The 23,240-nt window shown below is 47.8% G+C and overlaps 1 protein-coding gene across 1 annotated transcript; it reads left to right on the top strand.

The window, feature by feature from the left end:
• Nucleotides 1-7,949: 7,949 nt before the first annotated feature.
• LOC146173308 (uncharacterized) lies at nucleotides 7,950-15,159 on the top strand. Its single transcript, XM_084583327.1, has 3 exons — nucleotides 7,950-8,099; nucleotides 10,904-11,678; nucleotides 14,492-15,159. The coding sequence occupies exons 2-3, from the start codon at nucleotides 10,906-10,908 to the stop codon at nucleotides 14,976-14,978; spliced, it is 1,260 nt and encodes a 419-aa protein (XP_084439453.1). The 5' UTR covers nucleotides 7,950-8,099; nucleotides 10,904-10,905; the 3' UTR covers nucleotides 14,979-15,159.
• The last annotated feature ends 8,081 nt before the right edge of the window (nucleotides 15,160-23,240 follow it).

The raw sequence follows: 23,240 nt of genomic DNA, 5'->3' as shown, positions 1-23,240 counted from the left end.
TTTTATTTCGCTAGTGACCACGTGATCGTAGTTGCTATAGTAAGTGACTGGTTTAAAGCCGAGTTAGCTGCTCGTTGCGTTAATATACTAATGGTAATCGCCGCTCCTAGATTAAGCAGGTTTTTTATATTTAGCGACCTCGTAATCACGACAAGCTACACCGAGTGTCGTCAAGGTCACCGTTCTGAGTAATATCTCTGCCTACCATTCTTATCATTATCTATCCATCTAACAATAAATGTGCTCTCAGATGAATTTTGTGCCTGTCTTAATGTTTGTTCAAGTAACTCTGAATGAAGGTGAAAATATCCTCGCCACTTCATTTCTGCCATTGAAATAAATGTCAGGTGGATTGTGTCAAACTTCTGATATACTTCAAAAGACTGGCAATATTAGATAACACACATGTAACACAAGTATAACCCTCTTCATTGCTAGCACTAAACATTTCAACAGATAGCTCCAGAGCAGGGTTGAATAAAAAAAACGCAACCGCGTAGGGTGAAGCCGATTTTCGGTATGATCTCACTACGATGACGTCACATAAGCTTGCACAGGCCTTGTAGTAGTCTAGGTGGTGCTGCCCGTGCCGCTCGCCGACCACACAACTGACCTCAGCAGGGTTCCCGTCGGAATCCCCGGTTAGCTGACCTCGCCGCCCTTATAAAGACTGACAACCGCGTCGAGAACATGTCGCGCGTCGCGATAAATTTTGCATATGGGTACTTGCGCTGCCTCCGCGCACGCCGAAGGGAAAATACCGCGCGCATTTTAACCCATTGAGGGTTTTTGCCGTAAATGTACGGCGGCGTTTTTCCGTCCCACAAGGTTTTTGCCGTACCGGTACGGTTTCAGTCCTCAGTTTGAGATTTCTCGCCCTATTTATGATGCATGCTCACTGGGAGGTGCTGCCACCTCCAAGGACTTACAAGAAGCGCTTGAAATTTATTGCGTTGCCTTCTTGCGAAGATAAACGGAAGTGATTCCTAGCTGCAGCGTGTCTCCCGGTCTGCGGCAACGCCGCCGCCCTATCGCGGTTTCGGTTTCGCGACGTGATCAAAATTTCTATCTTTATGGGCGCTTCCGTGCAGGGGATAAACAGAACTGATTCCTAGCTGCAGCTTGTGACCCGGTGTGCGGCAAGGCCCTTGCATGGTTTCGTTTACCCCCCTCCTCGTGATCGCAATGGAGGCGAGCAAAACTTGATTTTTATCTTTATGGCCACTCCCGGTGCACAGGGGCCACAGAAACCGATTTTCATTTTTATTCGGGCTGCTGATAGCTTGTTCATAATCGGCGCTCACGAGGTATTCCTCCTCTCCTTGTGGTTTCCTGAGGTTCCTGAGTTTGCATTATGGAGCAACGTTGACTCCAAAATACGGTTCCTAATATTTTTCTACAACTTTTCCTTGACTTTACTCATATTGAACTCTCAAAATCCGCAATAAAGTAATTTGACCATCTGGGGAAGTTTTTTCCAAAACAATTCGACCCTGAAACGGGTAAAAGGCTAAGGGTCGTAGGGACACCACTACGCCTTGATCGAATTGGAATACGCATGCGTTTTTGGCTTAGAGCTCACTTAGCTACTAGCGCCGTATTAGTGATGTCATGCCAGATGAGTGTCGAACACCAAGATGTTGTAGTTGTAAAAAATTAAAGCTATACATCTATACCTTATAATTACTGTGTGCCAACAATGTGCTTCCTCAAAGGACGCGGTCAACTTATTGTAATATATTAGATTGCGAGCTGTACTCTTCGCAGTGCAACTCCAAAGGTCATTCACTTGGGTGCTTGACCTTGAGCCAAGAGACGCTGTAGAGGAGCACTGGGGAGATTTCCCCCATGGGGGGGGGGGGGGGGTAATTAGCATGCACCATCCTGGACACACACCAGGGGTTCAGCATCTGCTTCGCTGGCGCTTGATTGCTTAGTCTGACCTTGGTGCAGGTGCGTCAGCGCTTCGGCACAGGTGTCAGGCTGATGTGTAGGCATGCTTCATTCATGTTTAACAGAGCTTATGGACGGCCTAGATCTGAGCGCAATATGTGCACCCTAATTCAGCAGGATTTGAATATTGCGTGCGTGTGTGCTTGTGTTTTGGTCGGAATGGGAAAGGGGGGGGGAGGCTATGACTGGGCTAGGTCACATGCCTGTGCCTCAATATCTCGCGTTTAATGAATATATGTCTCTTACGGTGGAGTAATTGCTGAAAAAAAAAATCGTAAGGCTAAGACCACCCGTAACTTGCATCCACAAGCCAGAACTGTGCAAGCATCCTCCGCGCGAAATCGCTGGACGGTGCACAGTGAATTCGTGGGCCAGGACAGGTTACTATATTATATAAAACAACCGCGCGACTTTCACTGCCCAAATAACGGATGTTTTTTACGAACAATTTTGAAAATTCGTAAGTAAGGAGTTCGAGGAAAAAAAATATATCTCGAACTCCTTACTCGAACGGCAGAGATGAGAGCTGCCCAACCACCGTGTGGTGCAGAAAGCAGGCTGTGATATATTCATCGGGAAGCACTCGTTATGAGAACCTTTCTGTGGTCCGCTATTCCGGCCTTTCCACATTGGTAGGCGCTGCTCCTCTCGGTCACTTTTGTCGCGCCTGCACCGGCAAGGTAAAATCAAGGAAATCATCGACGTAGCCCCGTTCGATGTGCAAAGTGTGACTGTTTCTCTTTGGGGGTTCTAATGCGATCGCGCTAAAGGGGACTTCACGCCGGAAATCCGGTGTCGGCGACATATATGAGCGAAAACTCCAAAGGCATGGCTCTGACAGCTGATGTGGCCGGACACTGCTTACGATATCAGAACGTTAGGCGGAAGTGTGACCTTGGATTGATCAATTTAGGTGGGAATATGCAATAATAATAAAAAAGTTAGTATGGTTCAGTTCTGCTGAACTGAATATGGAGCGAAAGCATTTCCTGTGGGTGACCGAACGTTCTTCTCATTATTCATGGAGGAAGGAAAAACCTGAGGAGAGGCCCCATGTATCTCAGATGCATTGCGAACAACGTGCCGGAAGTCACGTGCTTTTTTTTTAGCCTAGATATGGGGCAGCCTTAGCAGTTGACATTAGGTAGCGAAGTACTGGAAGTAGTAGGCGAATATGTCTACTTAGGACAGGTATAGTAACCGCAGATCCGGACCATGAAAAAAAGTAACAAGAAGAATAAGATTGGGATGGAGCGCATTTGGCAAGCACTCGCAGATTATGACTAGCAGCTTACCGGTATCGCTAAAGAGGAAAGTATATAACAGTTGCATCTTACCTGTACTCACCTATGGCGCTGAAACGTGGAGGCTAACCAAGAGAGTTCTACTTAAGTTGAGGACAACCCAGAGGGCTATGGAACGAAAAATGGTAGGGGTAACATTGAGATAGAAAGCGTGCAGAGTGGGTCAGAGAAATAACTCGTTACCGACATTCTAGTAAAAATTAAGAAGAAGAAATGGACATGGGCAGGACATGTAGTGCGAAGAGAGGATAACCGATGGTCGCTTAGGGTAACAAACTGGATTCCAAGGGAAGGAAAGCGTAGCAGGGGGCGGCAGAAAGTTCGGTAGGCGGATCAGATTAAGAAGTTCGCAGGGGTCAAGTGGATGCAGCTAGCACAGAACCGGGTTAAGTGGAGAAATATGGGAGAGGCCTTCACCCTGCAGTGGGTATAGTTAGGCTGATGATGATGATGATGATGATGATGATGATGATGATGATGATGATGATGGGGCAGCAGCGTCAGCGTTGCTATGGGGCATCATGGCTGTCGGCGTCGGCGTTGGATGACGCGGAGAAGCGCTCAGACGGGGAAGGGCATACAGGGGAGTGCGAGGGGAAAAGCTGCCCCATGTGTAGGTGGCGCCACAGCATTTTCCGGTCGTGGGCCGGCGTCGCGAAAAGTGACGTCACGGCCTCTCCTCAGTTTTTTCCTTCCGTTCTTCTTCTTCTCCTTCTTGTTCTTGTTGTTCCTCCTCTTCTTCTTCTTCCTGCTCGGGGACCACGGACACGGCACACAGCGACGAGCTGTTAGACCTGGCGTTGTATTGCTATCGCAATAACAATAAAGCTGCCAGTGCTTTTGGATGCCGAGACAGGTATACACGCTACTCCTAGACCACGCAGACGCATTCATATGGGTTGGTTAAAGTCAGGCGCAATGTGCCGGCTGGTAGCCTACGTTATCGCGTCCTAACCATAAAGGCGGAGATTAAGTGTATCTCATAATTTTATATCGTTACGTATGCATTAATGGCCGTCAGAGGCAGGAAGAGCGATTCGGGATTATACAAGCGCATCGAAATAACAAGAAACGGTTTAAAATTTGAGACTAATTTAAGCCAGTGTTTTGGGTGCATGCCAGCTCAACTTGAGCGTTTCTGCACGGATCGCTTCACTTGAAGTCTGATTAGATAACTTTCCAGAACAACGTGTCATTCGTATGTCCATTCTTCTCAGAGCCATCTCCGTACTGGGCTTTGCTCTCAAGCCAGGCTCCCCAGAAGAGAGCGCGAAGAGCAACTCGAATCCTTCTTTGGCAGTGTCGTTCAAAACTATTCCGAGGTACTGGCAGACGAGGCGCTTCCTCGGCAACGCCCAGGTCTGGTGTCGTACTCTGAGGCACCGAGCCATCCTACGCGTCTTGCCTGTCTCCAGCCCGAGTGTCACTGTTGATATCATTCAATGCGTAGCTCCTACGAAATAAAATGGAACAAAACGCTCCATACCGAGGTGTCGCTTGTTTGCCTATGTGCGACCTGCGAGAACAGATGGTATATGTTTGAAAAATTAGCGGTGTACGTAGATGTAAATTGTCGGCCCTGTAGAGATTTATTGGGCGATACCAACAGTGCGGAACGAAGGAGCCTAAAATCAAATATGTCGTGTGATGTCTGTGCGGTCACGTCTGTGAAGGCGCCAGCGTGTCTTCATTGCTAGGGGCACTTGAGGAAGCGGATATCAACCTGGACATAGCAACAGGCCTGCCTCGACGACGGTGTTCAAGGCCCTGCGCAAAGCAACAAGCTCGCGTGGCATCGGATATCCAGGTGCAGCGAACGGTCCGGCAGTCTGCCCTTAAAATCTTCCCAAGGGCAGCGGTGGAAGAGGGAGACATGCATCGCCGGCCCCGCATTGTGGTCGGTTTAACGTTACCAAGAGCACGCCTGAGAGAACAGACGCGCCGACAATATGATATCCTCGCTTCCGCAGCGTCAAGAACCAGGTCTACCTGTGGGAAGCTGGTGACGTATTCGTCGACGTGCCGTGGCCTACGTGAAGGAATTCGGAAGGAGGGTCTTCATGGTGCTGTGTGCAAAAATGCCAATTGGTGCTCTTCGATTGGCCAGTGCTCAGGGACAAAGGATTCCCTGTCTAGGTACCTAGGGACAAGACAGTGTAGAAAAACCGGGGTCTGACCATTGCTGGGGTCATTGGGAGACCTTCTCTAAAACACGGTGCTCTAAAATCTCTACAATCATGTAAATAAATCTGCACTGCTCCTCGCCTCACCACGCTCGCCTTCGCTACCTTCGGCTCCGGCCCTTCCGGCGTCGCAACAGTCGCCAAAATTAAAGAAAGGGGGAGGGCAGAGTGGGGGGGAGGGTTATTTTTATTATTAGAATTATTCTGTTGTGAGGAATGCTTGAAAACAAATGCCTTAGTTTATGCCAGAGACTCCACGCCATTTTAAAGTTGGACCGGGCCTGTGTACATGCGTGTACCCTGTAAACACCAGGGTTAACCCGATACCCATCGGGAACCCCTGCGTGGGAGCGTGTTATAACGACACTCGTCGGCGACCGCGCTGCCGCATCGTCTCCTTTTGTGTATATGTAGCTCACTCTCATTTTCCAAGCGTTGTCCGCCGCAGATTCTCTTCGACAGTCTTTTGTCTTGTTTGTTTATCTCCTGTATCTTTCTCGCTCCTCGGCCCAGTCACATATCCGCCTCACACTTTCAAAACGCCGGAAGGTACGTAATTTTTTGTTCCTCAGTGAAGGGCCAAGTCTGATCACTACGCGCTGACTATATATATAACAACTATTGATGTTAAGGAGGGCATCTTTAACAAGGCCAGATGCTTTAAAATGGGAATTGAGAGTGAATGTGCCCAAGGGTTCTCCGTAGTGCATTATCAGGTTCTTAACTTTTTCTCTGAAAAAGGAAAAGTCATATTGTTAAAATGAGAAACGCAACTGCAAGCGTTAAAAAAAAAAGAAGAAAAAAAAAGAGCCTGGAGATGTCCACTGTCCCAGCTTCAAAAGGCTGTTTCGGGCTTAATATTCTCTGTTGCCATGGCATCAGTGCGCGTTGCTAACTTTTCAATCTGGATGCGGAAGTCAACTTGTACCTTTTGGAGTAAGGAAAGGAGACACGTTAAATGTAGAGAATACAAAGTAAAAGGCTTTCACATATGCATGTGGCGTGTGGAAAACTCTGCTGGGGCCTAACTAAACCGTAGCATTGAAAGTTTTGAAGAACGGGTTCGGTTAGAGTGAGCTGAAAGTGTTTCTCTGTGAATTCCCATCATACGACTTCGCTTACAACCACCACCTTCTTGAGACTAACCAATGTAGCCGAACACCCCAAGCTTTATGACCCCAAGACCGTTGGGTGTAGCAAGACGAAGACTCCCGGCTGCAAAATTTCAGAGGCGCCTTCATTTTTGGAACGTGCCTGAAAAAGCCACAGCGCTGTTCAAAACATTGATGCAATGGCACCTTGCAGTAATTGGTCCTTGTTTGCAAGAGTCGGATCGCACGATCGCTTAGGCGCCTTGAACGCGACGCCAAGAGAGGGAGCAGTTGGGTTCTTTTTCAAACTGCGACTGGGCACACACACGTGAGGGTGTATTACAGGCTTTGTAGGAAATGAGAGAGAACCCCTGCGGACGACCAGTAGGTGATATCCAGCCACGAGGCGTGGGAAAACAACACCGGCCGGGAGCCCGCCTTCAGACCGCGGTGCGTCTGGCCTTTGGACCGAGCGTCGCATCCTCGATACGTCGAGCTGCGCTGCCTGCTTCCTTCCTCATCCTCTTCTTCCTTTCATCTTCCCTTTGCGTTTGATAAATTGGTTGCACCTTGTACGGACCATTGTTTAATCCTAATGTTGAAAAAAAAGACAAAAAAAAAAAAGCCACTTCACTCGCACCACAGCGAACTTGACTTCAAAGCAAACCATGAGGACAAACGAAGTAGAAAGGAAGTTGCGATTCGGTGATTACAACGCGCGGGGGTGGGTTGAGGGGCGATGCCACTGATGCGAAGTATGTGCGATGTGCGTCCTGTTTCATTTCTCTTTGGTTTTGAAAGAAAGGCTTTACGCTAAGATTGGAGAAGTCGGTGGCTTGGTTGAGACGGCAGTGCGATAGTGACGTGTTTGGGTCCAGTCCGTACGGTTTGATGAATACAATGACAAATAATGCACAGCGTCTGAGAGTGGCGGTTGAACAGCACGCAGAATTCCAGTCGTCGCGCCTCTGCGGGAACGAAGCCCAGTCTGGGCGCAGTTGCGGCCGTGTTTATTTCTTTATAAAGATCAGCGCCGTTTCCCTTCGTGCCGGCTGTCCTCTCTCTCCGATCGGCGCAGCTTGGCTTCACTGCGGCATTAAAAAGCCAGTTGAAATGAGAAAAACCGCTTCCCCTTAAAAGGTTCCTGAAGTCATTAGTTGAAGCGTACAACCATGTGGTGAACTCGCAGCCAAACCAACCTCCAAAGCGGCTGCGTGGGGAAGCGCTGGCATGGGCGAAGCGCGGCATGCTCCGCTTGGCGTTCAAACAAACGAGAGATGAAAGAAGTCGTGCGTAGGCGTATCGTGGTGCAGGCCTGCAGGCACACTACCGATGACTAACGCCGATTACGGCGATTACGAGGACATTGCGCCATCTATCGCGCTGTTGTAAAAGTAGAACTCGGTTATAGACCAATCACGTTGCGAGCAGCGGGATTGTCATTCTCTTCCGACTGTGGCGACTGCGTGACGGTGTCATATTCGTTGCACAGCATTTCCCGCGCAGTTTCTTCGAAAGTTGCTATCCCCCTGGCCCGACCGGTCCTTTTCGGACTGCCCGTGACTCTGGTAAGTGCTATTTTACCTACTACTCGGTTGTGCTCAAATGCGCCGATGAAAATGCCGAAACGACTGAGAGAAAAATAAGCGACTTGGCGAATCGGTTGTTTCGGAATCAGTCTCGTGCGCGTCAGTGCTTATCATCGTGGTAAGAGGAGAGCAGTGTATTGTCCCAGATGTATCAGTAACGAATTTTTGATTGCGTGTGCATTCACAAGGGCATTGGATGTTGATGCTGCTGTTCTCGACCGTTCAAAGCTGCCTTCCGACTAGTGACCACACTTGCGACTCGCAGCGATCGCGCGACCGTTTTGGTCGAAAAGCGACAGGTCGCAAATGGTCGCATCGGTCGAAAAGCGACTGCCGCGGGCTGGTCGGGCACTGCTCGATTTCCAGTCGCGCGACTGCTGGTCGCAAATCGTTAAACCAATCAGCTGCTCAGCTGACGTGAACGTAAGTTAGGTTGTGGTGAACAGTCAAGGCCATGAGTCAAAGTAGACACGATGTGGAAAGCAACCACCCGCAAGTCGTATTCGCAGATGTGAACATCGGTTGCTCTCTGGTCGCATACGACTGCCGGCCGCGCAGCTCGTAGCTGGCCGGGCTCGAACCACTTGAAAGCCCTTGAGCTGGGCCAATGTATATATTGGGTAGATCAGGAGGTCCTAGCTCCGTGCGAGAGAAAGCTGCCGCTTCTCGGCGTTTGTCAGGTGTCTACTTGGTATCCGCTTACGAGGTTCCCACCGCGCCGTCCCCTCTCAAGCGTTTCCGTTGTGGTCCCCCCCTACTTCGACGCAGCGGGCCTAGTCAAAACAGCTGCGGTGCTCGGAGTCTTCTCTTGTTTCTCGGATGCCGCGTCGGTGCCTTGCCGGCTTCTACCCTTATGGAGGCAGCGTGAGCAGACGAGGACAAAACTAGACAATGCTTACGGGCGGAAAAAGTGAGAAATAACAAGACGACGGGCGGTGTTTGAATGGTATAGTTTCTTGGAAGTGCACGAATATTCCGAATCTGCGAATAGTGAATCTAGTAAATGAATGCGTGCTGATAAGTCTTGAGCTTTTTGAAAAATTGTTAGCGACAGTGGAACGAGACTTGCCAATAAGCCTATTTTCCGCGAACGTGAATGAAATTTTGACACTGGGTCCAGCGACTTTACCAAGTTCAGAAATATGGTGTGTGACTGTTTGTGAATGAAACCGCCCGTTTGCATGCAGCTATGACACCCTCACGGTATCAAAAATGTGTGCCGTTCAAGTGTCCTTTGATATCCCCAAACAGATGGTAAGGCTCTCCCATGCAGAAACAAACAGTGGCTTCACTCAAAAAGTTTAGAGTTAAAACCGATTGGGGCAAAACTCGAATGCGTGCTCTCCACCCATTGAAACTGACCTACCAAAAGAAGTGGCAATTCCATTTGGACGCTCCCAAATTACGCGGGCGAGACTGGGCGTGGTGGGTCACTGTCGCGACTTGTTTTCTTCATTTTGTTTTTCTTGCATGCCGGCGTGGGTTGAGTTGATGAGGGGAAAAGAGGAGCATTATTTTCGATGGGCCATATGCTCTGTGCTAATCAAACTAGCTTAAACATTTTTTTTTTTTCGTTTCGGGGATGATTAATGGGATAACAATTGCTAGTGCGCGTTTCAGCATTGTATACTAACTAGCTTTTTGATGGACCCTTTAAGTGTCCGCCCAATCGTTTTTATGCTCCCACCCATCTGCATGCCACATTATTTGCATAGCGCTCGTGCTACTCGTGTCTGTTGTGTCGTGTCGTTGTAGTTAGCCTACTGCTGCCGTATTTCAAGCGATAGCTTATACAGCTCTTTAGGTCGAACGAAAAGTCGGCGTCGTAGTGGGCACTGCGTGTCGGAAATAATACGAGGCTAAGAATGTATCATGGTAATTTGTGATTTTTGTAATTTATTCATTGATTGATATGTCTGATAGGTGATGACGATGTAATGATATAATTGTGATTAATTTATTAATTGATGAATTAAAGAAGGGGGTTCGAAGAGCGCAGAATGATCAAGCAAAGCTTGATGATGCTAATTAAGAAAATTCAGAGCAAGTTATCATTTATTGAATTGAAGAAATGAAAATTGCGTTCAATGGGTCAAACTTCTCAGAACGGAAATTCAATGTTTGGTGGTAATAAGTATCGTTGTATAAAAATTTTTTAAAAGAAAAAGAAGTAAAAATCAAAAACAAGTTTTAAATAATGAAAAAAAAAAAAATGTCGTCTCTGTGTCTGAAACTCTCGCGCGTCATGCCCTTAACGTGGACCTTAAGTGTCCCACTAATTTTGTCATGTGTGAATCGCGAAACGTTTTGCCTAGTCCACAATGCGCGGTGCCAGCGATGTCGAAGGATCCACCCAGAGCAACGTCCAGGTCACAAGAGTCAGTAGGGGCATTTGTTTAACCTACACCAGCTAAACCAGTGTAGGAAATCTCCTATACCTACAATGGATTTTTGCTGCACTGGTGTAGCTGGTGTAGGTTAAACAAATGGCCCTAGTATGCTTGCTATGTATGCACTAGTGGGCGCATATAGCGCCACTCCACTGGAGTTGTGCGCAGGTTCTCATCCCCACCGAGGCGGGAGTGGATGGGGCGCATTTCACTGACAAAACAGCTGAGCGGAAGAGTACGTGAAGTGTTTTTTTTTTTTCGATCGTGCTTTTGAAGTACTCCTAAAACAGTTCTTCGGACCTTCTAGGGTAGGACTTCGACATGAGATGTTTAAATGGTGAAACGAAAACCGAAAGATAACACACTCGTTTTCCCCCTTTTTATCTTTTGCAGCTATGGAAACGTTCGTCGAGTTTGTCCACGCTTTTGCACGGAATTTTCTTCCTAATTCACCATCTCTGGAGTGCTTGTTATATCATCGCACCGACTGGAGTGACATCGTTGCCATGAAGGGTGCGCGAGAAGTCCTAAAAGGTGTCAAGTACCCGGATGACGCCACTCGCCGTTCGCTGTACGCATCGTGGCTCAAGGTGTTCGCCTCTAACGAATGGCACGACACCTTCGACGGCTTGATGCTGGATTGCGTTGCTGCCACGCCGTCGCCGACAACCCCGGAAACACCTCTGTTTGCTGACATCTACAAGGACGAGGACCCCATCATTGACAAGCCCTATCCGAACGTCCTGACGCCTGTATTGAATCCCGACCAAATGGCCGCTCTTTTCGCTGGCGAGCGCAAGCCGATAGAGCCCCTGCCGGCATCTCCAGGGATCATTGGCTACCTGGCGGATCTCATTCGTAAAGGTCGCACCAGCCGAGCGGCCCTGGACGAAGCCGGGCTTATCATCAGCTTCTACAGTCTGGTGCTAGCCGTGCTCGCTGCTAAGCCGGCCGCAGAGGTGCAGAGTTTCTTTCGGAATCGAATGAAGAGGGCGTTGGCTGCGGCAGTGCCCACTTCTTATGATGGAGACGTGTTCTGCCCCAGTGGAATGTTCCTGATCGAACTCTTCCGAAAGATTTACTCCAGCCCCGGCCTGGTTAAGCCCTTCCTCGTGGTTCTGGTCGTGGGCCAGTATGCCTACCACGTCAACGCGAAGGCCGCACCCAGGTAACATTGTGAGGGGAAAGTTTGAAAATTTATAGTTGGGAGGATCTTTACAAAAGACGAAAATCGAAAAGCGCAAACCTTTGTCCAGCTGACAGTGAGAGCCTTAGCGCGCCCGCGACACCAGATCACGTGACTGCTTCCCGGCCCACTTTGCTGAGGTTTGGATAGACGAACGCGGTACTTATGGTACAGGATGCATTACTCCGGCATTGCCCGTTTCGAAGAAAATTGTCTCAGGGATGTACTGCTATCGCTGTTATTTTTCTGCTCGGAAGGGGGCGTAGTTGGCATATCATTTTTCGGCTCCTAAATATTGAAGAGAGCGCGATGCTTACCCCGATGCTTACCCTGCTTACACAAATACACTGGTTTCAAAAAACTGATTTCAAAAAAGTATTCATATTCGGCGCGAAGCCAACGCTGATTACCACCGCTATTATCTAAAACACAAAATTAATTGAGGTCCGATGCAGGCGCGTAGCCAGGGGGAGGGCGTATAGGGCTCTAGCCCCCAAGAAATTTTTTTGTACTGTCATACACCGCAGACCAAAACAGCTACCAGAGCCGGAAATCAACCTGGATTTTGTCTCCAGATATATGTCTTTTTCACGCTCAAAAAGAGATTTCTGCGGGAATAAAAAAAGCGAAAGGTGCATTTAGTTTTCTGAAATCATCCATCGGACCATACAAAGGAGACAAGCCATACTACTAGATAAGCTGATAAAGCACGCAGGGATGGAATGCTAGGGAAATAATAATAATAATAAAAAAAAACTAGGAGAGAGCGTGACGCCACGTGCGCAGCCTCCACAGGCAAAACTCGACCTTCTGACGCCGCGCTGTCTTCTCCCTCTCGGGCTTCTTGTTCGCACTGAATCTCGGTGTTTTTATGTTGAAGTGGTCTGCCGAATGCCCTCGTCTGTTCGTAACACTTTAGTTTGTTAGAGTGCAGGTGCTGCATTATAATCAAAATTATAAGCACACTGGAGAGAGTGCAGAGAACAATTTCATCCGCGGGTCCGTCAAGAACATTACGTATTCGAGCTAATGTTAATTGTATATGGCTGAAAAACTGCCTGTGAAGAATTTTCAGTTCTGCAATTGTTAAATTAAACGAATGATTTTCGTCCGAAACAATTCATGTGCAGGATACTCGATGGATCACGAAAGTCCCGGATGGTACTATTCTTCCGTGCAATCTTTGCATGCAGAATTTATGGCGCAGTTGAGAGGTGACAGGTTGGCGACAGGTATCTCGATACTGAGGAGGCTGAGCAGCAACGTCAGCCCCCCTCGAAAAACATTTCTGGCTACGCCACTGGTCCGATGTACGCCACTGGTCCGATGTATAGGTCAACAGGTTTGTCAGCTATGACTCGGTAATCCTCAAGTCTTGAAGAGGCACGATCACTCCGTATTGTAAATTCTTAATGGTATATGCCATTATGTCATGTCATGTACGCTACTTCATGCTACTTCGCTACAGTCATGGTGCTTCCAGTAAATTATTTTACTACAGGTAAGGCACCTGCTTCGGATGCAGATGGCACTGCGCTTACATACAGGCGCTACATTATACAAAGGAACACAACTACAGTCATGCTTCCGGACATGTGGCTAAACAGGCTCGTATTCATTCGCTAGCCCCCAGCTGCACAAAATGATTTGAACTCGACAGATTGGGACATCATAGCGCGATCCGTTTCCGTGGGTACTCAACTGCGCCTGTGCCGCTCGGTGCCATTTGCATTTTCGCAACTGCATGGCGCCTTCTTAGTTTAAATGGCCTGAGGTAACGAGTCGTGCCATGTGAAATCTCTCCAGTACTTCCTGCATACGAGGGTAAAGCGTTACCGCTAGTCTATCGCTGTGGTAGGCTCGATGTTAGATGTGTCAATGTACAGTCGGGAGAAAACCTGGTATGACATTGAGCTGGTGGCGAAACTGAGGAAAACTTCATTGAAACGATCTTGCGAGAACAGGGAGAGCAATAGCACCACACGAATGTCGATACAATGGGGCGCGGCGAAGATTTTGTCGATCCCATTTAGCTGTTGGTAGATGGCGTCGCAATGTTGTTTTCCCTTTTTCCCTAGGGCGCCGCGGCGAAACATGTAGGCTCCCTAGTTTTCCCGAGCTCCGCCGCCGGCTTGGTGTTGTATACCACTTTTACTCACAACTGTACTTAGAATGTGAAAGGAGGTCTTCAGGTGAGAGTCTTGACAGCGTCACCTGTTTCACGTCTGGATGGATGGATGGATGGAATATAGGAGCGTCCCCTTTGAAACGGGGTGGTAGCAGTAGCTAGCATGCTCATTTTTCTCCCCATATCTTAATTATTGATTTAGATTGGTTAACTAAACCATCATTCTATTTATTAAATTTTTGTTTCTACATTGCTAACATTATGTCACTTCTCTGCTTTTAAGCCGCCAATCTTCCAGTCGTTTTTTGCTAGTTTCCACCGCCGGTTTATTCACCCGGCCACTGTTATCTCTAAACCCCAGAGCTTCAGGAACAGTGATTGCGCCCGCAACAACTTCCGGATGGATACCATTACATTCGAGTATATGGTCAATTGTTTACCTGGAGTTACCACATACAGCACATGCGTCATCTTCATTGTTAATTTTTTTTTTTTTTTTTTTTTTTTTTTTGTAGCTGCGTGCTCTAAGGCACCTTGATCTAGCTTCAAAAAGTAGGGCACTGCCTCTTGAGAAAGTCGGACAGCCTCTGGCGAGAGGAACGATGGATTTTCTCTTCGCCTCGTCCGTGAATTGTTTTCATTCATGCATGCAATAATCACTTTTCAGAGCCGATGTCAGGTTCTTGGAAGAAGGATTCTTGAATACGGCAATGTTCGGAAACCTCGAGGTGGTCGAGCTGCTCTACGGGGTGGAAAAGAAGACGGGGCTCAGCGCCTTTTCAATCAACAAGATCCTCATGGATGACAGCAGCAGCGGAGATGCCGTGGCCGAATCATGTCGTTTCGTCGCCGAGTTCCTGGAAGGCACCGAACAGCTGATGCAGAAGACAAGGCCGTGGTGCCGTACAGCCAACACCTGTTTCTTCTTGACACTGAACCTGTGCAACAACCTGGACTACGCCGTAAGGCTCACCGCAGTGCTGGCGCCGGACCCCAACCACCTGCTGTGGCACAGTCCAGAGTTCGGCGAGGTGTCCGTGTCGAACAGGAAAGCGGCTCGATTCTGGGCAAGAGATTTCATGCACAACCTGCGCATCGGGAAGTACAAGCAGTGCGGGAAAGCTGCCACGTCGAAGACCTGCGAAGCAAAGTGAACAGTGCGCGGACGTTTCGATGCTCTTTGCGTGGAAGCGCCTTTCTCTGTCAATTGCGTTTAGTGCAGCATAAAGCGGATAGAGACTTACACATGGTATGGTCGTTCTTTTCTGTTTGTGACCACGTTTGCGTTGAGTATTTCGTTTCCGTTAATAAACGGTTTTCAGAAATTTGATTTTCACTTTCGTCGTACTTATTCTGCTGAAAGAAACAAGGCAAGAAGATAGGACTTGGGACATGATTTTTGTTAATTAGCAGTGCCTAATTTCATTTTATTACCTTCGAAAGCTTCATATTAATAAAAAACCCAACTGATTTTAAGGAACGTAAAATTTCACTTGTCATATTCTTATTCGACAGATCTGTGTAGGTGGTCGTGTTCATTCAAGTCGAACTGAAAAAATTACGATGGACTTAGCGACTAAGGTAGTGAAAGGCGAGAGCCATAGTGCCGCATTCTGCTACGCAACTGTCACAAATTAGTAATATAAATAATTATTTAAATAGTAAATAAGTAGCTATTTGATTAATTACTCGATCAAATAAGTAATCATCAATGGATTAATTAATTAGTCACCATTTAGGGAATTAATTCATTAATTAATAAATGATCATTATTGACATATGGCCATATAAGGCACGCATTCGCGTATACTGTGGTGGTGCTGTTATTGGTCGAGACTTCTATGACGTCATCCCGCCTCGGCCAATCATAACGCCGCAAAAGCGGGACACATTTTGTCTACGAAAGCAAGAGCCATTAAAGGCTTTCGCCTTAATATTAATTACAGCAACTCCTCTGAAAATTAAGGGAGACTTAAACTCCGCCTTTAATACCCTCTTTGCACGGCCGGCTTAACCGAGGTTACCGAACTTAACCACGGTTAACCGCCAATCGCGGTTAGCTGTGCTTATACAGCTCGCCTCCATTCTCGGTTACGGCCGCCATTGCCCATAAAGTACAACCGAAGCTACGCGGTGATCTTCGGAACGAAGCAGCATTTACAAATATCTTATTTATAACGTAGTTTCCGGAGTGCCGTCCGACAAGGCGTCCACAGCGCGGTCAAGCCCCGCACGATGGCAGCACCTCATCGACCACCGTAAACACCGCCGCGTTGGCCCCTGCCCCTCCTCCCGCAGACCGCACGCAAACGACACGGTGGTTCGCTAGCGCCGACGTCAGAAATAAAGCATGCTAAATTCATTAGCATTTGGATTACTGAGCCGAATATCAGGATTGAATCACTCTTGAGGATCACTGACCAGCGGCAAATTGCTGGCAAGACCGATAACCGCGATACTATCAAGTTTCTGCTCATGACAGCTGCCGCCGGTGCAGTGCGGCTCACCGCTCTGCTTATAGACCCTTTACAGCGCGAGTGCATGGGCGCTGCCATATTTGATCACGTGACCCTTCCGCCATCGCCGGCCTTCTGGTTTGAAGGCTTCGGGCATGCTGGTACTCGACTGCACGGTGCGGCGTACCAGCTTTCGCTGGGGACAACGAGCTTGTAGGCATGCAATAAACAGGCAATAGGTGCTAAAAAATGTTTAATTTAACCACGTAGTTCATTTATTGCGTCCTCCTAAATGTCTGCATTGGCTAGAACGTTTCGACAAACCCATCAGCCATCGACTCGGTTTTTTGTTTCTTTTTTTATCAATTACCTCTCTAGCGCTCTTTGTGGAAAATGTGAGTTTCTGTAAAACTGAATAGATTACAAACTGATTATTCCCTCAAACTTATTTTTTTTTATTTTCTTGCGCAAAGGGCGAACGCATGCTCAGACTATGCTGGTTGAGACGCATTATGAATGTTCATTTAACATTGTGCACAATACTTACTGCTCAATATGGACGCGCGTGTAATCCCCGACAATTGATAAGATATAATTTTATCTCCTGTAAACGTCCTGGCTTCAAAATACTATTACGCTGCTTGAAGGCCGCATCAGGCGCTCAGCGGCGTTCACCTGCGCTTGGGCGAAGGTGACTGGAAACTGCACCGGAATTCAGAACGCACAGTACGCAGCCCAAGCAAGCGGGGATATAAAAAAATCTTATCACGGTAAATTTCATCATTGGCCCGTGCATTAGTTTCATAAAAGCAGCAGTTATTACATGTATTTCTGCAGTACTTTTCTAATTAAAGTTTTGTTTTGTTTGGGCGGTGTTACGTCCCAAAGCGACTCAGGCTATGAGCTGGAGAACTGCGGAAATTCCCATCCCCTTGGGGTTCTTTAATGTGCACTGATATCGCACAAAACACGGGCGCCTGGGTTTTTGGCTCCAGCGAAAAGCAGCCGCCGAGGCCGAGATTCGATCCCGCATATCCTAGGGAATAGTACCTAATTAAAGTAAACAGATTCACTTACATGCCCACACTAACTTTCCTTCTCTGCGCAATCAATTCGTATAACTGCATAGACATTAATAGCAACGTCAAGGTACCTCTTAACGCCCTGCGAAAAAAACTCGGCAGCAGTGCAAAGACTCGATATCCAATCCCTGAGAAAACGTCAGGGTCGTTCTCGCATTCCCATGGCTACTGCCGGTGCTAAAACGAGCTGGGGCGTAAGGTATAGCCATTCTCTGCAATTCACAGGTGCTTTCTAGTCCCAGAAAGGAACATGAACTCGTGATACATCTCCCAGAAAAACGGTTGCCTAGGCCATGATGTGCACTTTATGTAGAATGAGTCTTCTGTTCTTCCGCCAATAAACAACAGGGTCATTAGCTCTACTTCCTCGCAGAATACTTCGACAATACAGATGACACCTGCATCAAAACAGCGCTGTTTAAATGTCACCTGGTATTCTTATACCCCTGTCACACGAGCAAATTTAATGTCATTCGATACGAATGACATTAGCATCTAATGTCATTATTCCCATGCTACACGAGAAAATTTAATGTCATTAGGTTCAAATGACATTCTTCATCGAATAAGTTTGGGGAACTCATTCGCATTCGATCGCGAACCGAATGTGTACTCTTGACGCCAGATACGCAGCAGAAACAAGTAACGCAACAACATATTCTGCGCACATTGAAATTTAAAAATTATATTTCTAAAGTTTTGTTTTAAAACCTGTTAATTTAGGTGTAAAATTATTAGCACTGCAGGCTCTCGCGGATCTGCATTACTCTCGGTCACAGCAGTGGTCCAGTAATGGCAGCGACTCACGATCATTTTGGGCTCTGTGCTCCTTGGTAAACGCATCTCCCCGTATGTTTATCTCGAAACTGTTTAAAGTTTTGACTGAGCGCCTCACAGTTTGGACGCCAATTGCATGCTCTACGTGTCTCCGTGCGTCTCCGCACTGTGTACAGGGACTTGAATATTTGGGGGCTGGGATTTAAAAAATTCCTATGCAAAATCTACTACCCCATTCCAGCTAAAATAACGTTCACAAAGTAGCAAAATATCGTCTACGTTATCTGATAAGTGATTCAACATTGGTACTTGCCTAGATTTTCCGAAATCGAGGAAAAACTGCTCTCGGCGGCGTGCAAAATTTTCGCAGAAGAGAGCCGAAAAGCTATTTTGACATGATGCGTCATCTGTCGGGCAGCGAGGCAAGCGCGCCAACGGCCGGAATGGAGCTTGTCTCACTGCTCGACAGATGACGTGTCATGTCAAAATAGCTTTTCAACTCTCTTCCGCGAAAATTGTGCACGCCGCCGAGAGCAGTTTTTTCTCGATTTCGGAAAATCTAGGCAAGTACCGATGTTGAATCACTTATCAGATAACGTAGACGATATTTTGCTACTTTGTGAACGTTATTTCAGCTCAAATGGAGCAGTACATTTTGCATAGGAATTTTTTAAATCCCAGCCCCCAAATATTCAAGTCCCTGTATTTGCGCTCCGCTGTGTTCAGCCATATTGTTTGTTTACATATTTCGGATTTCTGGCTGACTCGATACTTGGCTTGGATTTTTATGGCTAAAGTGCTACAGCACAGCCGAAAGTAATGTTTTTCGCTTGAATTATCGTACAGAAATGTTTTGATCAGCTTTAAAGTGTTACACAGTGATTTCAAACGCCTTTTATGCGCACTGGTGCTCCTTAAGTGCAGCATTTTTTGCAGCTGATCGTAATTGCTACCATTTGCGAATGACATTATATTTTACCATGTAGCACTGAAAGAAACCGAATGACATTCGATGCATCGAATGACATTCGATTCGAATGACATTAAATCTGCTCGTGTGACAGAGGTATTACACAAGATACACAGCAGCAGTTAGCACTGCGCGCCGATGCGTTGCGAAGGCCAGCAATGACGGCCGTCCTAGTGGCGCCACCTGTTAGGGAAGAGTGGAACTACGCGCTGTAAACGGTCTATACTAGCTCTGCGATTAATGCGTCGCCAAAGTTAATCATATCGTTATTTTACGGTGGCAGAATAGGATTCACAATAAGGAAGTTTCATTTCGTCGGCGTTGATAAACAAAAAAAAAAAGTGCCGACCGCCGCGGCTTCGAAGATAAATAATTTAGGCCTATCGACGACTAGGGGTACGCACCCTGCCGTCGTTCGCCGCGCTCGCACGCTTCACCGCCGCGGTAAAACTAAGCTCGGCCTGATCACAGCATCCAATGCTTCAAGCGCTGCGAACTTGTGCATTTGCAAGATACAGCTAAGGCTGCGCGTATAGTTTTTTTTTTTTTATGTTCCGCTCAGCGACAAGCCCCGCAAACGATTCTGCAGAGACAGGACGGAGCTTCAGTACGCAGTCGCTGCGCTGTCGGCCGTAACAGCAGCGAACCGCGATTGGCGGTTAACCGTGGTTAAGTTCGGTAACCGCGGCTAAGCGTAACCGTGGTTAAGATGGCTGTGTAACTATAGGTATAAAAAAAGGTAGCGTGTCTATCGCGTCAAAGGCGTAATGACACCTTTAGCAGGCCGTGCTGCGTATTGCCGTCTGCGTTACCGTAGCTGCGGGATTCCTCTCATCGGAAGTGCACACGCGCTTCATTGTATCATGGGTCTTGCCTTGAGGCCGCCAGATGGTGCTAGTTGCCCGTCAGCTTAGCGCTTGCCCACCGTGTTGGGGCCAATCAGTGCGGGAGCAGTGCCGGTGGGACTCCGCAACTCCGGTAACTCAGACGGCAACACGCAACCCGAACTGCTAAAGGTGTCTAATGTCAGGCAACCCTATGTTCACTCAATACGCGGCAAGGTCACCTACCGGCTGCCACCTGCCTGCGCCATGCTCGTGATTTTTCCCTCACAACGCCGGCGCCAAATTTTCGGGGAACGCGGCCCTTAACGCTGTCACATTAAAACTGAGTAGACAATATAAAATTATTAATGCTTAAAAAAGATGCTGGTAACCAATTACAGAAATATTTCACATCGCATTGTCAACCTCCATTGCGTAGAAAGGAGAATCTGTGCGGGTCATTTCATTATTAATACCCTATTCACATGGGCTCGAAAGGGTGCAGTCAATGCTCTTTTCAAGTCTAGTATCCGTCTTCAAGACAGCTTTTTTTCCTAATGCAGTTTCACTCAACTTCGACCCAGAACTCGACCTTCTTTTGGCGCTAGTTTCCAGATCGTAGTCGATGAAGGCGCCGTCCAGTTGGACATCAGTTAACTGCATTTTTTCAGCACTATTTTGCTTCCACAGGCTATGCGGCCGGCTATCTATACTCGCGTCTAAAAGCGGAGCTAAAGGTATCGGCACAGAGATACCGAAGGTGCGCTATACATCTTTAAGGGCTAGAGAGCCACCACATACTTCATACACCACTCACAAGAAGTGCATAGCTCTGGCCGTCGAGTGTATAGGCGAGACAAGCCCCAAATGCTGGTGTAATGTCCTTAGTTCTAATTTTTTGTATAAGTAGTTAAACCACTCCTATCTGTAACGCCTCAACGGCCCTGATAGTAACCAAATAAATAATGATTAGCTAATTCTTCCCGTCGCCCCCCATCCTGGCAGACTGCGCCTATAAACTCATTATTCGAGCCAGCTGCAAACAAAAAGATAGTTCATAATGAACACCAAGTAGCGAAGAATGCTTAACCCTTTGAGGGTTTTTTTCGTAAATGTACGGCGGCGGTTTTCCGTCCCACAAGATTTTTGCCGTACCGGTACGGTTTCAGTTATGTTGAAAGGGTGACCTTGGATCCGAAGTGAAATCATTCGGTCGTTTTTGGGATTGTACCCTAGCACTGCTTTGCCCATTCTTTTGTTTACTATGAGTGCGATGGTCTTTCCAGTTGTGATGTATGGATGCGAGAGTTGGACTGTGAAGAAGGCTGACCGCCGAAGAATTGACGCGTTTGAATTGTGGTGCTGGCGGAGACTCTTGAGAGTTCCTTGGACGACCAAAAGACCAAATCACTCGATATTGTCGACCACAAACCCTGACTGCTCATTGGAGGGTCAAATTATAAAGTTAAAGCTCAGCTACGTTGGTCATCTGATGAGAAGAGAGGAGTCGCTGGAGAAAGATTTGATGTTGGGAAAGGTTGAGGGTCACCGGAGAAGGAGTAGGCAGCGAACGCGATGGTTAGATGGCATCATCGAGGCGCTGCAGATGAAGTTATGCGATGTTAGGAAGATAGTGAGAGACCGGAAAGCGTGGCGTGATATGGCCCATAGGGTCACGAAGAGTCGGACACGACTGAACGACTGAACTGAACGGTTTCAGTCCTCCGTTTGAGATTTCTCGCCCTAGTTACGATGCATGCTCACTGGGAGGTGCTGCCACCTCCTAGGACTTACAAGCAGCGCTTGAAATTTATTGCGCTGCCTTCTTGCGAAGATAAACAGAAGTGATTCCTAGCTGCAGCGTGTCGCCCGGGCAACGCCGCCGCCCTATTGCGGTTTCGGTTTCGCCACGTGATCGCAACGGAGGCGCGAAACTTGATTTCTATCTTTATGGGCGCTTCCGTGGAGGGGATAAACAGAACTTATACCTAGCTGCAGCTTGTGGCCCAGTCTGCGGCAACGCCCTTGCATGGTTTCGGTTGCCTCCCCCGCCCCCCCCCCCCTCACTGATCACAATGGTGACGCGCAAAACTTGATTTTTATCTTTATGGCCACTCCTGGTGCAGGGGCCACAGAAACCGATTTTCATGTTTATTGGGGCTGCTGTAAGCTTGTTTATCATGGACAGACACGAGGTGGTTTCTTGAGGTTCCCCAGTTTGCAGTGTGGAGCAACGTTGAGACCAAAATACTGTTTCAAATATTTTTCTACAACTTTTTCTTCAATTTAGTCATATTGAACTTTCTGAAATAAAGTAATTTGACCACCTGGGAAAGTATTTTTTTTTAATTTGACCCTCAAAGGGTTAATATATATGATGTTGATGTACAAGAGTTTATTTTTCAAACGAAAAAACGGCTCTCGCGTAGCACATGTACGCTCTCGATGCAGCATGGTGGTTCTGCGTGAAGCTCAAAAGGCACGAAGGCAAATTGTTAAAACGGCGGTAAGTCCACCAGCAGGACCCGTGTCAGTTATTGTTCAGCACATATTCTCTGGCGCGCAAGAAGACATTCACGAACTCAGGTCTCTTCCAGAGCTTGTGATTGGGGTCGGATGTCATCAGCGGAGTCAGCCTAACGATGCAGTGTAGGTGGTCGTAGATGTCCAGGCCCACGCGGACGCTGTTCCTGGCTGCAAGGCACGTCTTCCATGGCAGCGTCTTCTGCGCCGGCTTCTCGGCTCACTCAACGAAAGCTCCGACGGGGACGATGGACTGGATGATGGAATACAGCACCCCTCGAGATCGCATGAGCCCGTTGATGTAGAAATGTGTGTTATTGCACGCAGAACAGAGCCATCCGGCCATCAAGCACGAATGTTTTCCGACCACCCCGAGCCCCGCACGTTCGTCGCTACCGAAATCCAGAAGAATGGCGGACGCCTTATGATCGCCCCATGTGTTTCAAGTGTTCCTGTGTCGACCACATTTCCCGGCATTACTAGATGGTCTCTAACATATCGCACTGAGGTTTCCTATGACTACCGTCCAGATATGCCCCATCGTTTTCCGCCCCGATCACAGCCTGACCAATCAGATTCGCCAACGATTTCGCCAGCTCCGGGCCTCGTCGTTCTTCCCGCTCTCCATCTCCACGAGCCTGTCGTTTTCGATCCCCGCATGCCCTTCGATCCTCGGCTGCAGCCTCATACGGCCGAGCTGATGCAGCTTCCGGAGGTGATGCTGCATCCACGGCCAGGCCCACAAATCCTCTACGAACCTCCCGATTGAACTAACTAGACATTT

The sequence above is a fragment of the Amblyomma maculatum genome, chromosome 11, assembly GCF_055883805.1.
Source record: "Amblyomma maculatum isolate TAMU_Amacu chromosome 11, ASM5588380v1, whole genome shotgun sequence".
In the NCBI taxonomy this organism is placed as follows: domain Eukaryota; kingdom Metazoa; phylum Arthropoda; class Arachnida; order Ixodida; family Ixodidae; genus Amblyomma; species Amblyomma maculatum.
Note: the sequence above shows the minus strand (reverse complement) of the source record. Positions and strands in the feature narration are given on the sequence as shown.